This window comes from Bubalus kerabau, chromosome 10, assembly GCF_029407905.1.
Source record: "Bubalus kerabau isolate K-KA32 ecotype Philippines breed swamp buffalo chromosome 10, PCC_UOA_SB_1v2, whole genome shotgun sequence".
Taxonomy (NCBI): domain Eukaryota; kingdom Metazoa; phylum Chordata; class Mammalia; order Artiodactyla; family Bovidae; genus Bubalus; species Bubalus kerabau.
The window spans coordinates 7709112-7724970 of NC_073633.1; the positions used below are offsets into that span (position 1 = coordinate 7709112).

General features: G+C 41.0%; 1 protein-coding gene across 5 annotated transcripts in view; it reads left to right on the plus strand.

Annotated features, from left to right (window-relative positions):
* The window catches only part of KCNN2 (potassium calcium-activated channel subfamily N member 2), a 582895-nt gene that overhangs the window by 449188 nt on the left and 117848 nt on the right, over positions 1-15859 (plus strand). For all 5 annotated transcript variants that reach the window (XM_055536519.1, XM_055536520.1, XM_055536523.1 and 2 more), the window contains one exon: positions 12043-12461. In XM_055536519.1, the coding sequence (XP_055392494.1) occupies positions 12043-12461 (419 nt within the window). The remainder of the gene's footprint in view (positions 1-12042; positions 12462-15859) is intronic.

The window sequence follows — 15859 nt, forward strand, 5'->3', positions numbered from 1 at the left end:
TATACAGCCTTGACGTACTCCTTTCGCGATTTGGAACTAGTCTGCTGTTCCATGTCCAGTTCTAACTGTTGCTTCCTGACCTGCATACAGATTTCTGGGAAAGATTGAAGGCAGGAGGAGAAGGGGACAATAGAGGATGAGATGGTTGGATGGCATCACCAACTCAATGGACAGGAGTTTAATTAAACTCTGGGAGTTGGCGATGGACAGGGAGGCCTGGCATGCTGAAGTCCATGGGGTTGCAAAGAGTCAGACATGACTGAGTGACTGAACTGAACTGATACAATTTGATAATCTGAGCAGCTGGTTGATATTTAAAATATATAAGAATAAATTTAAGCAAGGAGGTGAAAGTATGATGCACTGAAAAATAAATGACTTGATGAAAGAAAAAAAATAAAATAAATTAAATAAAAGGCATGAACAAAAGCCTCCCAGGAAGTAACTCTGCCACTCAACAGTTACCATATATACTTTAAATTCTAATATTTGATATACATCCCTTTTGAAATATGGGCTGCTCTCTCCATTACATGTTTTGTTGTTCAGTCACTCAGTTGTGTCCAAATCTCTGCCACCCCATGGACTGCAGCATGCCCAGCTCCCCTGTCCTTCACTATCTCCTGGAGTTTGCTCAAATTCATCTCCATCGAGTCAGTGATACTGTCTAACCATCTCATCCTCTATCATCCCCTTCTCTTCCTGCCCTCAATCTTACCCAGCATCAGGGTCTTTTCCAGTGAGTTTGCTCTTCACATCAGGTGGCCAAAATATTGGAGCTTCAGCATCAGTCCTTCCAATGAGCATTTAAGGCTGATTTCCTTTAGGATTGACTGGTTTTATCTCTTTGCAGTCCAAGGGACTCTTGAGAGTGTTTAAGTTGATGATTATTCCTTATTTTTATGGTGGTGGTTTAGTCGCTAAGGTATGTCCGACTCTTGCAACCCCATGGACTATAACCTGCCAGTCTCCTCTGTCCATGGGATTCTCCACTGGAGTGGGCTGTCATTTCCTTCTCCAGGGGATCTTCCTGACCCAGGGATCGAACCCAGGTCTCCTGCATTACAGGCAGATTCTTTACCAAATGAGCTATGAGGGAAGACCTATTTTTATAGACCTGTACATAGCGTGTATGTGCTCAGTTGCTCAGTTGTGTTTGACTCTTTGCGACCCCAAAGAGTCTTTGGACTGTAGCCAGCCAGGCTCCTTTGTCCATGGGATTTTCCATGCAAGAATAAATATTGGAGTGGTGGCCACTTCCTACTTCAGGGGATCTGACCCATAAACCGAACCTGCGTCTCCTGCATTGACATGCAGGTTCTTTACCATTGAGCAACCTAGGAAGCCTACATAGCAGTTGAAGGTATATTAAATTAAATGTAGACATACTTTTAGCTGCTTGACAAAAAACTCAACTAATAGTGGCTTAAGCAAATGGAGTCAGTGGTTGCTGACTCAGTGGCTCCAGATGTCAGGGATGGCACGACTGTGATTCTTTTCACCTTTTTCTTATGATCACAAGATAACTTCCGCAGACCTCAACATCACCTCTTTTTAGGGTCAGAGGAAGGGAATGAAGCATCCTGTGCCAGTAAGATATCATTTTTATCCAAAAAAGCAAAGACATTCTAGTGAGTGCCCCTGCTTATGATGTCTGGTCATGATATCACATGGCTACATATACCTGAAAAAGAGTCTGGGAAAGTGGACATTTCTGTAATGGAGATGGAGAAGAGAGAAAAGAGGGAAGGAAGTGGCACAGTGTTGGCCTTAATGTATGCTGACTGTTTATTTCATCATTACAACTACTTTCAGAGACAGCAAATAGCATTATCTCCATTTTACAGATGACAGAAGAAATAGGTCCATGAAGTTCACATGGCTTCCTAAGGTCCTGTAACAAGTTAGACCGTCTGGACGCTGAGCCTGGCTTTCCTACATTCCAGTCCAGTTCTTTACGCTCTTTCCCCAGGGAAGAGTTAGCAATTCATTGATTAATATTTTAGTGCAGCAGTTTGGAAATCCTCTTTCTTGGATGCACAAAGCTCTCAGGACAGCATGAGTGAGCGGGACTGCTGGGGTGGGCAAGAGGCTCCAAAAGCAAGAAAGGCTCCAGGTGGGTGATAAGGAAATCTTCCCAGTTTTGCTCAGCAGTGAACCCAGAATAGGAATTCTAAACATAGCCTTTCTGGTTTTGCTCCAGTCCTGGGCTGAGGGTCTTGGCAGGAATCTCAGTGACACCACTGACATCTTCTCCCTTCACCTGTTTGTTCTTTGACCTAGTCTGTGGCAGGGAGTTGTGGTCTGAATTCTTCATTGATTTTGTATTGTACTGTGCTGTGCTTAGTTGCTTAGTTGTGTCCGACTCTTTGCAACCCCATTGACTACAGCCTGTCAGGCTCGTCTGTCTTGGGGATTCTTCAGGCAAGAATACTGGAGTGGGTTGCCATGGCCTCCTCCAGGGGATCTTCCCAACCTAGGGATCGAACCCAGATCTCTCACATTGTAGGTGGATTCTATATAGTCTGAGCCACCAGGGAAGCCCATGAATACTGGAGTGGATAGCCTATCCCTTCTCCAGGGGATCTTCCCGACCCAGCAATCGAACCAGGGTCTCCTGCATTGCAGGTGGATTCTTTACCAGCTGAGCTACCAGGGAAGCCTGATGCCTTAATGAGGAGATCCTCATTATTTGTCTTACCTCTTTAGAGACTTTTCACTTTTTTTATCCAAAAGTTGTTTTCTGAGTAAGGACTCTCTTTTTTGCATGAACACATTTTGTGCATTTTCCTTTGGCCCACTATCCCCTTGATATCCAAGAACTCAGCATGGAAGTTCTTAGTCCTGAGTTATATGAAGAGTCCGGGCAATGGAAGGGGAAAAAGGGGGAGGTACCAGGTACTAGTTTATGTTGGAGCCTCCTCTTTATTTTTCTCAGTGTCTTCTTCATGCCTCTCTTTTGGAAATTTTCACCAGCACAGTAATTATTCATTTATATTTCACTTCCTTATTGAACACCAAGAGGCTTTTGAATCTTTGTATCCATAGAACCTTACAAGCAGAAGCATTCGGTATCTGAATGAACAGCAGAACTTGGTCTTATTGACTATTTGGTTTAAAGGTTAACCAAAGAGTCTTATTTATTTTTTGTTCATGTTGTTGAAAACAGTTATGTAATGTAATGGTTCAAGGTTTTGCCTTGGTAAGCAGAACAGTTTCAATATAAATTGTATTCAGTGCGTTTCATGTCTGTAGATTATCATTTTGAATGTCAGTTACTGCTTTCTAGTTTATCAGGTTTGTACATATAAACTATTTGTTAGGGTTGCAATTGAAAGTCTAATGAACTCAGTCATTCTCATTTTCCCTTCCTCTCTTCTTTAGTCATTTCCTTATTTTTGTTGTTAATTAACTTGCATTTATTCATTCACATGATTCCACAATAAGAGTATTTTTTTAAATGTGTAATTGAAAGTCTGCCTTCCATTTCTCATCCCTAGCCACTCAGTTTACCTCCACTAAGCAACATTTATAAGTAAGTTCTAGAATATTCTTTCAGATATTTTTTGCACATACAAATATGAATATATGTTCTCCTATTTACAAAGCTACACAAATAGCATATAGAATGCTTTTATTGTTGTTGTTCAACTGAGTGACTTAATAGACCATTTCCTTGAATAATATATAACAATTTTATCATCTTTTCTAAACAGCCTACTGATCCATTTTGTGGAAATCTCTAATTTGTTTAACCCTTTTCCCTTTTAGTGGATATTGAGATTATTTCTAGTCTTTTGCTAATATACAATCTATGCTATAAAAATATCCATACATGTTTATTCTCACATATGTAAATATGTCAGTAGGACAGATTTCATCGAAGAAAATGAAATTGCACGGTCAAAGAAGATGTACATTTATAACCTGATAAATTGCCCTCCCTGGAGTTGTACTGATTTACACTTCCACCCACAGTGTATGAGCGTTCCTATTTCTCCACACCTTCATTAGTAGTGTGTTATAAAACTTTTAGATATTGTTCAGTATGACAGGTCCAAAACATGGTATCATATTTTCCCCTTATGATTGAAGTTGAGCTTTTTTTTTTTTACAGGTTTAAGAAGTATTTCTATTTCCTTTTCCATGACCTGCTCTTTTTATCATTTCTTTATTTTTCTGTTAGTCTGCTTATCTCTTTCATAAAGAATTAAAGGAAATTTTATACAATTAGGGAAATTAGTTTTTTTTGTGGTAACAGTTATGAAGAGTTTCCCCATGTTTTGGTGTTTGTCTTTTTTATTCTCTTTATTATAGTTTTGGCCAGGTGCAGAAAGCAAAAAGATTAGTGTAGTCAATTAAAAAATGTATCAATATTTTCTTTTAAGACTCTGGTGTTTTTGTCACAGTTAAAAGGCTTTCCTTACCATAATAAAGAACAATATGAAAAAGAAAATACATATACATGTATAACCGGATCACTTTTCTTACACCTAAAACTAACACAATATTGTACATCAATACATCTATAAAAAGTGAATAAATAATTTAAAAGGCCTTCCTTTTAGTGAGCTTGCAAAATAATTCTTACATGGTTTCTTCTATTATGTTAGTAGTTTAGTTTCATTTTTATATCTAAATCTTTCATCCACCTGGAATTTTTCTTGATATATTTGGTGTGAAGCATCCATTCAACTTTATGTTTCTCTAGTCGGCTATTTAGTTGTCCCCAAATCATTTTTTAATAAACTGTGTTTTCCTCACTGACTTGATGGTCTGCTTTATAATAAGTGAATTTCCTGGTATGTTGGGCCTATTTGGTCTAGTCTTCTGTACGGTCCCATTGGCTTCTCAGTGAGTTTATGTCCCAGTACCACATGGTTTCAATCATTAACTTGTTTAATAATCTATCAGAACTGCTTCTCCATCTTACTCTTCCTTTTCAGAGGTTTTTTGTTTGTTTGTTTGGTGGGTTATTCTACCTATACTTACTTTTTTAACAAATACATGCCTAAACTTATTTTATTCAGAATGATTTTCATGCACCACTTCTGTGCTGAACACTGCTGTGAATTCTCTACTGGAAAGGAAACTTGATGTATAAGACACTGTCCCGAGATCAGACCAGAGAGCTTTCACCTCACTGAGGAGAAAGAGCACGTGTCGAAGGCAGCTCCCCTTCCCCCTCTGTGTGCACAAGTCTGTTCTCTGTATCTGCATCTCTGTTCCTGCCCTGCACACAGGCTCATCTGTACCATCTTTCTAGATTTCATACACACGTGTTAATACATATTTGTTTTTCTGAAGAATCGAGAGAGTAGGATTGACATATATACAGTGCCATGTGCAAATAGATAACTTGTGGGAAGCCATGTGGCACAGGGAGCTCAGCTCAGTGCTCTCTGATAACCTAGAGGGATGGGTTGGAGGGGTGGGGAGGTTCAAGGGGAGGGGGGGATATACATATAGTTCATTAAGTTCATTGCCCAGCAGAAACTAACACGACATTGTAAGCAGTTATTCTCCAATTAGAAGGTGGCTGAGGCACTGCCGCTCAGTCCCTCACTCTCCTCGGCTGGCTAAGCTGAGGTCCTTGTACAAGCACGTGACCTGATCATGTAATGGGCCTGTGCCACCCTCTTTTTGCTGCTGACTCTTGCTACCAGGTCATCTTGGACAGTGAGCTTGAAGTAGATTGTGTGTTGGATATCTGAGCAAATGGAAAGCTTGTGATGGGATATATTTGGAGAGCATGTCCTGTTATGCCTACAAGTTACTTTACTCTGGCAAAACCATTAACCACAGCTCCAGAATTAAAGTAGATGAAACCGTCATGCTTTAGGCCCTAGAATCTTTCTTCTTTGATCAACATCAAAATGAAAAATGAATATAGAGATGGTTTAATAGCTGTCATTTTGACTACTCTAACTCCCCCACAAGTTAGCTTAAAAGAGATCATCTATGAAGGTTGGACTGTGAAGAAGGCTGAGCGCCTAAGAATTGATGCTTTTGAACTGTGGTGTTGGAGAAGACTCTTGAGAGTCCCTTGGACTGCAAGGAGATCCAACCAGTCCATTCTGAAGGAGATCAGCCCTGGGATTTCTTTGGAAGGAATGATGCTAAAGCTGAAACTCCAGTACTTTGGCCACCTCATGCGAAGAGTCGACTCATTGGAAAAGACTCTGATGCTGGGAGGGATTGGGGGCAGGAGGAAAAGGGGACGACAGAGGATGAGATGGCTGGATGGCATCACTGACTCGATGGACGTGACTCTGAGTGAACTCCAGGAGTTGGTGATGGACAGAGAGGCCTGGCATGCTGCGATTCATGGGGTCGCAAAGAGTCAGACACAACTGAGAGACTGATCTGATCTGATCTGATGTATTATATGGGTCATATTGAATGTAATGGGAATATTTTTACAGTTGGATTTTCATTCTTGACCTGGAGTCACTTGATGAAACTTTAGAGTGTTTTCTTATTCTGGGTAGAATATTGGGTGCCTTATCATAGCTCTGAACCTGGTAAATATTATTTGACAGTTTCTAATTGACAGCCCTCACCCTTGACTCTAAAAATACTTTCTTTTCTTCCTGCTTCACAGACAGGCTTGGCTTTCCGGCTGCCCTCCACATTTGGGGTTCCTCAGGACTTGGCCCTGTGTCCTGTCCTCTTCATTTCCTCTAGTGTTTCTTTTGATCTCATAAAACTACCTAAATACTGATGCCTTCCAAATTTATTTCAATAGTCCAGAGTTCGCCTCTGAGTGACTTGCAATCCTGGCATCTATACTCAAATGGCGGTGGCCAAAACGGAACCTCCCCTGCTCCCCATGTCCAGCCCATTGCACTCAGGACGTGGCACAGACATCAACTGTGTTTGTCAGAGTAGAAGCTCGGTCATCTCTGATTCTCTTTTTTTTAATGACTCCCACATTCAGCCCATCAGCAAGTTCTAGCTAGATCTCCAAAATATTTCTCTAGTGCACCCACTGTATTCATTTCCATGGCAACCCTCACTAATCCTGGTCCAGGTCAGGGGGATAGTACCTACCAGTCAGTTGCAATAGAACTTCCTAACTAGTGTCCTCCCTTGTAAACTCTGGTTTAACCTGTAAATCACATTGCGTCGTTCCTTGCCTAACACTCTCCAGCAGATTCAGTGCCCTTGGACTGAAATCCGGCCTTGACACTATGGTCGTCAAGGTCCCACATGTCTTTCCACCCTTGTCTCTTCAAACTCATCTCCTTTCTCTCTGCCCCTTGACCTGCCACTCTGGTTTTCTTACATTTCCTTAAGCACGCTAAGCTTTTGTAGCCTATGGCCTGTACATGTGCTATCTCCTCGCTGGAATGTTCTTCTTCTGGTGGTTTATATGACTGGCTCTTCTCTTCTTGCAGATGTTGCCGTAAGTGCCACTTCTCAAGATGACTTCCCTGATGACCACGCGTGCTGTCACCTCCAGTTATCGTTCTCTATTCATCTCTTGTTTGTTTCCTTCGTGGCGATATACACAGACATAATTACTTTAGTAAATTGCTTTACGTGTGCTTCTTTGATTTTGTTTTTCTTTCTTGGTGAAAGTTAGTTCCATGGGGCAGACTCTGTCTGCTGCAAATCCTACCTTGTGGCTAATACGTGGCAGAATGCCTGGTACATAGTGGGTACTCAGTACACTGAATATTTAGTGAATAAATGAAAGAAACAAAGGAACAAGCAGCTATTCAGGATGGGGGGGTAAGTGAAGAGTAGAAGGAAATATTTCTTTCTTTAGCACTGAAGTATGTACTGTGATAAAACCAAGAATTAAAATAATTTCAGGTGTTGATTAAACCCCTGATGGTAAAAAGCAACTACACAATAGAAAATTTCTCTGGGGACATTATTGAACATGCTGTCAAATTGCAGAATTATGCTGCTGCAATGAGTTAGCATTTAATAGGGTGTGTTCTCTACAAACTTGGAAAATATCATAGATTTATTTCACTTGTGTTCCGTGTTAGTATTCTCTTCTCCCTTGAGCGTGCTCAATTAGCATTAGGACCTGTTAAATCATTAGAGTAATCAATATTAACTGAGAAACAGCAAGGCAGTTCATTTTCCAAGTGTTTATAATTCTTTACCAGATAGATATGGAGCCTCGCAGACGAGTAGAGTGACAGTCTGACAAAGAAATCCTTATTGTCCTCTGTGGTGGCAGCTATAAGGGGCACACACAGAGATCATGGTGGGTGAGATCATCAAAAGGGGGAGACTTGAAGGTTTGTCTCGGCCTAGACGGTGTCCCAAGGAAGGTGAGACTGTGGAGTTTGGTCTTAAAGGAATAAGAATTTTCTCGGTGGAAAGACTTTGCTTAAGACAGAATGGACAAAGACAGGGAAAATGATTAGGGTAGTGTGTTCTGAAATCTGCAACCAGAGGGAAATGTAAGAGGAGAAATAGGCAATGAGTTTGAAGAGACAGGCAAAACCAGATTGCTGAATTGACAGGAGGAAGGTGGCTTGGAATGATTTTAATCTTGATAGCAATAGGATTATACAATTTCCATTTTCAGGAGGTCACTGGAGGATGGATGATGGCTTCCAGTAGGAGAAATCTGGTTGTAGAGGTAAAAGGCATGGAAGAGGTCCTCCTGGAAAGTACAGAAAGAAGAATCAGAGATGAAGCTCACTAGAGAAGGGGCTCATGGATGGTTGTAAGGGGAAAGGGAAATGAGATAGATTCTTCAGAATGGCAGCAATTTTTTAAAAAAAACAATGTCACACAAGCCAAGAGAAGAGATCTTTTTTAGAAAGGAAGAAATGATTAATATCAGATCAAGTGAGATAAAGATTAAGTTGGAAGAACTAGAGTTCATGATGAAGGTGTTTTGACTGACCCTTAGGCAGAGCTGTATTGGTAGAATAATGGGTGATGAGGATGAAAGCCCCACGGAGGTGTTGGAACTGAAAGAAAAGTTAGGAAATGAAGACTGCTTAGGGCAGTCACAGCCGGTGGGGACTCTGTGTTGAAGTAAAGTCATTCAGTCGTGTCTGACTCTTTGCGACCCCATGGACTGTAGCCTACAAGGCTCCTCTGTCCATGGAATTTTCCAGGCAACTGGAATGGATTGCCATTTCCTCCTCCAGGGGAATCTTCCTGACCCAGGGATTGAAGCCGGGTCTCCTGCATTGCTTTACCATCTGAGCAACCAGGGAAGCCCTTGTTTGTGTTGCTCTGATTTTAATGAACAGCGGGGATTTGAATTTGCTTGTATTGTCTGCTGAGAGGGAGAAAGCACAGGAACTGGAGGGGAACTGGATTTCGGTGGAACACTGCTGTAAATAGGTGGAACAGAAGAGAGTGCAAATAAGGAGAAAAGGATGAGATGTAGGTGAGCTTGTGGCTGAAGTATAAAATGGAGGTATTTCTGATACTGAGGGCAAGTGTACTGACAGGAACAAAGTTGGCTCTGCAGGGAAAAGACTCCTGTCTGGAGCAGAAGCTGTAGGGGTCGGGGGATGATGGCAGAGACGCTGAGGGTCCAGCTGGCACTGAAGGCACGTGCCTGTGGTGGGCCCAGCCCACCTGCATGACCCGATGGAAAGTTACCGGGGCAGGCCCACCGGAACACGAGGGAAAAGGCTGCTGAGGACTCCGGCGGCACGGTGGCTGCAGTGCTGGGAAGGAAGGCGTGAATCAGCCTCCTTAGGGAAGTGAGCAGGGAGGGCGATGGGAAGGCCTGGGAAGAGGGGGTAGCCTGCGTGAGGTCAGGGGACCAAGTGCTCTGGGAGTGATGGGGGAGGATCGGGAGAAATAGGAGCCTGGAAGTAACGTCCGCATTATACATCGCTTTACCGCTCACCTCAGAAGGCACTCATTCTGCACTGATGCTGCTATTGCCCAGAAGGGCGTGGGGAAAGCCTGTCTTGGAATCGTGCTGAGAATCTGTAGCACAGCTTCTGTCTATCCGGTGTCTTGGTGCTTATGACTCCTTTTGAGGGTGGAATTGATTTGTTTCCAAGTCATTCAGAGCCATGTTTGGTGAAGAAAGGAGACAAACTGGGTAATATCATTTTCAGTAGAAATGGAAATGTAGACTTAAATAACAGTATTGTTTTTCTTACGTGACTTACACTGGCCCTTGATAGCTCTTTACCAAGAGTAGTGATAGCGTCTCTAGAATGTATGGAGCCTCTCAAAGGAGCTAGTTGGAGGAAGACATCCTTTTGGACATAAGCATCAAGAGATTTTGGGTTCACATTCCTGAAGAGTTAGAGAGTATCCTGTAAATACTCACTGATAAACAGTTTAGAAGGCTTCTACCATTATATCTATACAATCTTTTGTATATTAGTGAAGTCTTTTATGCCACTGTGGTATTGAGAGTGGTGAACTGCATAAGAATATTTCTGTCACCAACTTCATGGCTTTATTTATGATCTGTTTCTTTCTTGGAAACTGGAAAGTCTAATTTTTACTGTCTCTTAGCATTTATTTATCAAACCCTCTGAGTTCCCTAGGTAGAAAGTTAATGATAAAGGCATACAGAAAACCATATGTTGCCATAATTTGTTGCAAACTTGATAAGAGATCCTGCTTATTCTCCAACTTTTTTGAAGTACCAGAAAGAAGTGATCATTTGGTCCTCAAATTCCTGTCCTTGCAAGCAGCACCGATGGCAGTGTTTGGATAACAGTATGGGCAGTAGCTGTGACCTGCAGGACAATTAACTTAGAATGGGAATTTGTTACCATCTAAGTGTTGGGTGGAGGAGGAGAACTTGGCAACCCATTCCAGTAGTCTTGTCTGGAGAATTCCATGGACAGAGGGGCCTGGCGGGCTACAGTCCATAGGATTGCAAAGAGTCGGACATGACTGAAGCAACTTAGCAGGCAAGTGGTGGGGAGATGACTATTTTGACTCCAGAGGAGAAGAGATCATAGAATCCAATCATCCTGAAGATCTGCTCAGCCAACTTCCTTTGCAACTCACTTACCTGAGAACGCACTGTTCTCACTTGGGTTGCTTTCATCTCATGCTTTCTACAGAAATTGGCTACCTACCAAAAGGCAAAGAATATGTCATCTCTCTCAGTGGGAGAGCACTGTTGGCATTCTGGGCAGACAGGTCTGTTTTGTGCGTGGGACTCTCAGAACTACAGCGAGCTTGGCACCACTGGCTTCCTGGCTGTAAATGCCAGTAGCCTTCACAAGCCACTGTGACAGTCAGAAATGATGCCTCTGGCTGTTTATGATCTAGAGCCTGGGGGACTTGTTTACAGAACAGCCAGGGAAGACAGGAAACATTCTTTTCTGTTCCTTTTATCGTCTATCTTCTTTTTCTTTCTTTTCGTTCATTGTGGAGTGAGGAATGACAGAAGTAGGGGAAAGGAACCTTTATTATAGAAAGAAAGATGGAAAACAAATTAATAATCCAAGGGAAGGCTTCGGGAGAGCAGAGAGAATGAGGTAAAATATACAGCAGTAGCAAGGAAGCTGGGAGAAAGGTTTTTGCCACATTTGTCTGTGGTCCCTTGTGATTTTCTTTCAGAAGCCAAAAATAAGATTATCTGTAAGAATGCTCCTGTATTGTTGCATTAGAGGGTATACCCAATTGCCCAGGCACTGTAAATAAATTTCACTGAGAATATGGCTAGAATTGCACAAGGTTTCAATCCAGATCCTCAAGGAGAAGAACAGCTTGTTACAAGTCTTTCTGACTTCATCTAAGGCGGGGGGCGGTGGGGGGGTACATTTCTGATAGGCCCCAGTCCCTTATTTTTAAATGATATCACTGACATGATTATACAGGAGCACAGACTCCAAAATAGCTTCAGCTCCTGTATAGTGAGTTTGTAATCTTAATTTTTACAAAATAAAGTTCTTCTGTGCCAATGCCATTTTCTTAAAATAGTGTACCTGGCTACTAGCATTTAGAAGTTAAGACCTAGCGCTCGCCATGATTGCTTAAAGTCACCTGTGATGTATTTTAAAAATCTGCACTAACACTTGTGGACCATTCATGCCATACTGAAGCTGATTTTCTACTTTATTTTTTCAGTTGTTCATGGTGGACAATGGAGCAGATGACTGGAGAATAGCCATGACTTATGAGCGTATTTTCTTCATCTGCTTGGAAATACTGGTGTGTGCTATTCATCCCATACCTGGGAATTATACGTTCACATGGACGGCCCGGCTTGCCTTCTCCTATGCCCCATCCACCACCACCGCTGATGTGGATATTATTTTATCTATACCAATGTTCTTAAGACTCTATCTGATTGCCAGAGTCATGCTTTTACATAGCAAACTTTTCACTGATGCCTCCTCTAGAAGCATTGGAGCACTTAATAAGATAAACTTCAATACGCGTTTTGTTATGAAGACTTTAATGACTATATGCCCAGGAACTGTACTCTTGGTTTTTAGTATCTCATTATGGATAATTGCCGCATGGACTGTCCGAGCTTGTGAAAGGTAAGTTTGTTTCTTTTCCTGAGAACATAATTTGCCTTATAGTGTCCTTAAAAGTGGGAGAAAGAACACATTTTAGACCAGAAACATGTAGAGACTTGCGCTTGAAAATGTGGGGTTCTATTATGAGCTTCTTTTAAATGAATGAGAAAGAACTTTTCTTAAGATACTTCGCATACAGCAATGGCTTGATGATTATGTATTTTTCTTTCTAATCTGACCAGTTTTCAGTAGAGGGCTGCCTTTTGCTGCCTTTATAATCAAAACTTGGAGACCTTCACATTGTGTAGGAGACTTCTATCAGAAATGCTTGTCTAATGGTAATACTGAGTCATTTGGTGCCTCTTTGGTTATAGTGTTGATTATTATTGAGACAAGTGGGGATGCCTCAAAGTGCTTTGCTGATTGTAGTGCCTACTTTTAATAGTGTTCATGTGATTACAGATAAGGGGCTTATAGGTGTATATTTGGTTTTATTGAACTCTCAACAGTTAGTGAGAAGGGTCCATGTGTATTTCATATATTGTCTGAAGAGCTCTGGTAGTGCAGAGCTAGATGCAATCTCAGAACTGCTTGGCGAGTCTGGGTTCATCAGTTAGAGCATCTGCAATATTAACCTTGCCATTTAACAAACAAGCAAAAATAGACTTGTTACGTAAATGCGAGGAACTGGAGAGGGAATCTATTGTGACCTTGGTGAAGAAAATTCCAGTTGGAATTAGCAATAGACATATAGCAAGGACTTAGAAGTTTATAGAACTATTAAATATTGGGATGTTGGTGTTTGTAGTAACTAGGTATTTTTAAATTTAGCTTTTGAAAGAAACTAAAATGTACACATACACATACGTACAAATAGTTTAACAAAGAAAAATATCTGTATGAAAACTGTTGCAAAAATAACAAGCCCAGAACACACCTCCCCCATTTCTTCTTTCCAGAAGCAATCACTTTAAATTCATTTAGCCATTTCTTTGTTAACTACTTTCCAAAGTTCCAAATGATATTGCTTATACTGCTGCTGCTGCTGCTAAGTCACTTCAGTCGTGTCCGACTCTGTGCGACCCCGTAGACGGCAGCCCACCAGTCTCCCCCGTCCCTGGGATTCTCCAGGCAAGAACACTGGAGTGGGTTGCCATTTCCTTCTCCAATGCATGAAAGTGAAAAGTGAAAGTGAAGTCGCTCAGTCGTGTCCGACCCTTAGCGACCACATGGACTGCAGCCCACCAGGCTACTGTGTCCAAGGGATTTTCCAGGCAAGAGTACTGGAGTGGGGTGCCATTGCCTTCTCTGGCTTATACTGCTACCTCTAGATTTTTCATCTAGATTTTTCGGGAAGTTGGGGTTTTAGTTTTCTTTCACTTTCATGTACACATTGCTTTCCTGACTCTTCCCCCACAAAAAGTAATTTTTCTTCCCAGTAAGTTACATAAACACCAATCATCTATATTCCATAGTTACATCATCATTATTATTACTGGGTGAGCTGCACTTGTAGTTGAACTACATGGTATATTATAATCATTTTGCCTTTTCTGCACATCCTTTTATTTTCTTTGAAATTAATAATCACCTCTTTTTTTTTACTTAGTTTTCTTAGTTTTTTATTTAATTAGATATCTTCGTTTTTGCTAATTTTCTATATACTTACCACTAAGTCATATCTAAATCCTTCTACATTATTTACATATAATTTTACTAGATTTATATATATATTAGGGGAAATCTATCAATTTTGCTTCAAACTTGAATGTCTGGGGACTTTCTAAACTGCTTGTCAGTCAAAGTGGAAGTTTCCTTTGCTTTATTTGTATGTTGCATATCTTTTTTCTTGAACCTCATTTTTCCCTCTTTCTTCACTTATTCCCTCATTTTAACAAAATTCATCTTCCAGTAGCTTCTGAGGAAAGGTGGTGGGTGAGATATTTTTTTGAGACCTTGCAGGTATGGCAACTTCATTCGTCTCCCTTGCTGGATGGAAAGCTCTAGTTTGAAAAGCATTTCTCTTGGAACATTGGGGACTTCACTTCCTTCTGACATCCAGGATGCAGCAGTCTGATGCTGTTCTCATTTTTTAATCTTCTTTTTTTTGACAGAAAATTTTAGGATCAGTGATCTAAAATTTCAGCAGGGTATGCATGCTCAGTCACTCAGTCGTGTCCAGCTCTTTGTGACCTTATGTACGGTAGCCTACCAGGCTCCTCTGTCCATGGGATTCTCCAGGCAAGAATACTGGAGTGGGCTGCCATTTCCTTCTCCAGCACAAGGGTATATCATGGTGTAATTATTCTATTTTAATGCATTGAGCCTGTCCAATCTTGGAATTAATCTCCTTCAGTTCTTGGAAATTTTCTTGACTTATTTAATAATTTTTGTTCCTGTTTTTTGTTGTGTAGATATTGGTCCTTCTCTATGAGTTCTATAATTTTCTTATTTCCCTAAGTGTTGTTTTCCACCTGTTTTTGCTTCATATATAGAAGATAATCTCAATTTTTCTTTCAAGGTCTTTCTTTTGGAATTTTATTTCTTCTTTACTATATATTAATATCCATTGTCTCATATTTAATCTTCAAATACCCATTTTTAAACTAGCATCATGCTTTTTTATTCATAAATGTACTGTTTTATTTCTTTAGATATGTTAATGATAATCTTTAATATTTTTTCTCTTTGTGTAGTTTCTGTTTCACTGGAGATGTACTTTTCTGGGTTTTCGTTTGTTTGTTTTTGTTTTGGCTTCAGTCTCTTTTAGAAGCTTTCCTTCAGTATTTAAGTAACTTTAGCAGTCCCCTTATATCTAAGATTGAGGAACTAAAGACCTGATTAGAAGCTTTCTGTACAGATCTAGAACTTGTCAACCATGGACTTCACTACATGGTGATTAGGGTGGGAGCGTAGAACATTGATTTCAGTATCTTTTCTCTGAATAATCCAACTGACTCATGGGTAACCTGTTTTAAAAGTGAAAAGTGAAAGTGTTAATCCCGTCCAACTGTCTGCAACCCCATGGACTGTAGCCCGCCAGGCTCCTCTGTCCATGGAATTCTCCAGGCAAGAATACTGCAGTGGGTTGTCATTCCCTTTCCAAGGGCTCTTCGAAACTCAGGGATCAAACGCAGGTCTCCTGCAATGCAGGCGGATTCTTTACATCTGTGCCACCAGGGTACTGTCCTAATGAAGGTAGATGCCTGGGTGACAGTATTGTTGAAATTGAAAGATGGGACAGAAAGAAGAGGTTTCATTTAGTATGTGAATATAATAGTTATTTATCTTCCTAGTTGCAGTGGAGTTAGGCTGGCTCTCTCCAGTGTGTAACGCCCTGTAGTCAGCTGACAGACCTTGGGTTTTACCTCTCCAGACAAGAAACTTGCAGACTTCTGCTAGGTTGGCGAAAGGCATTA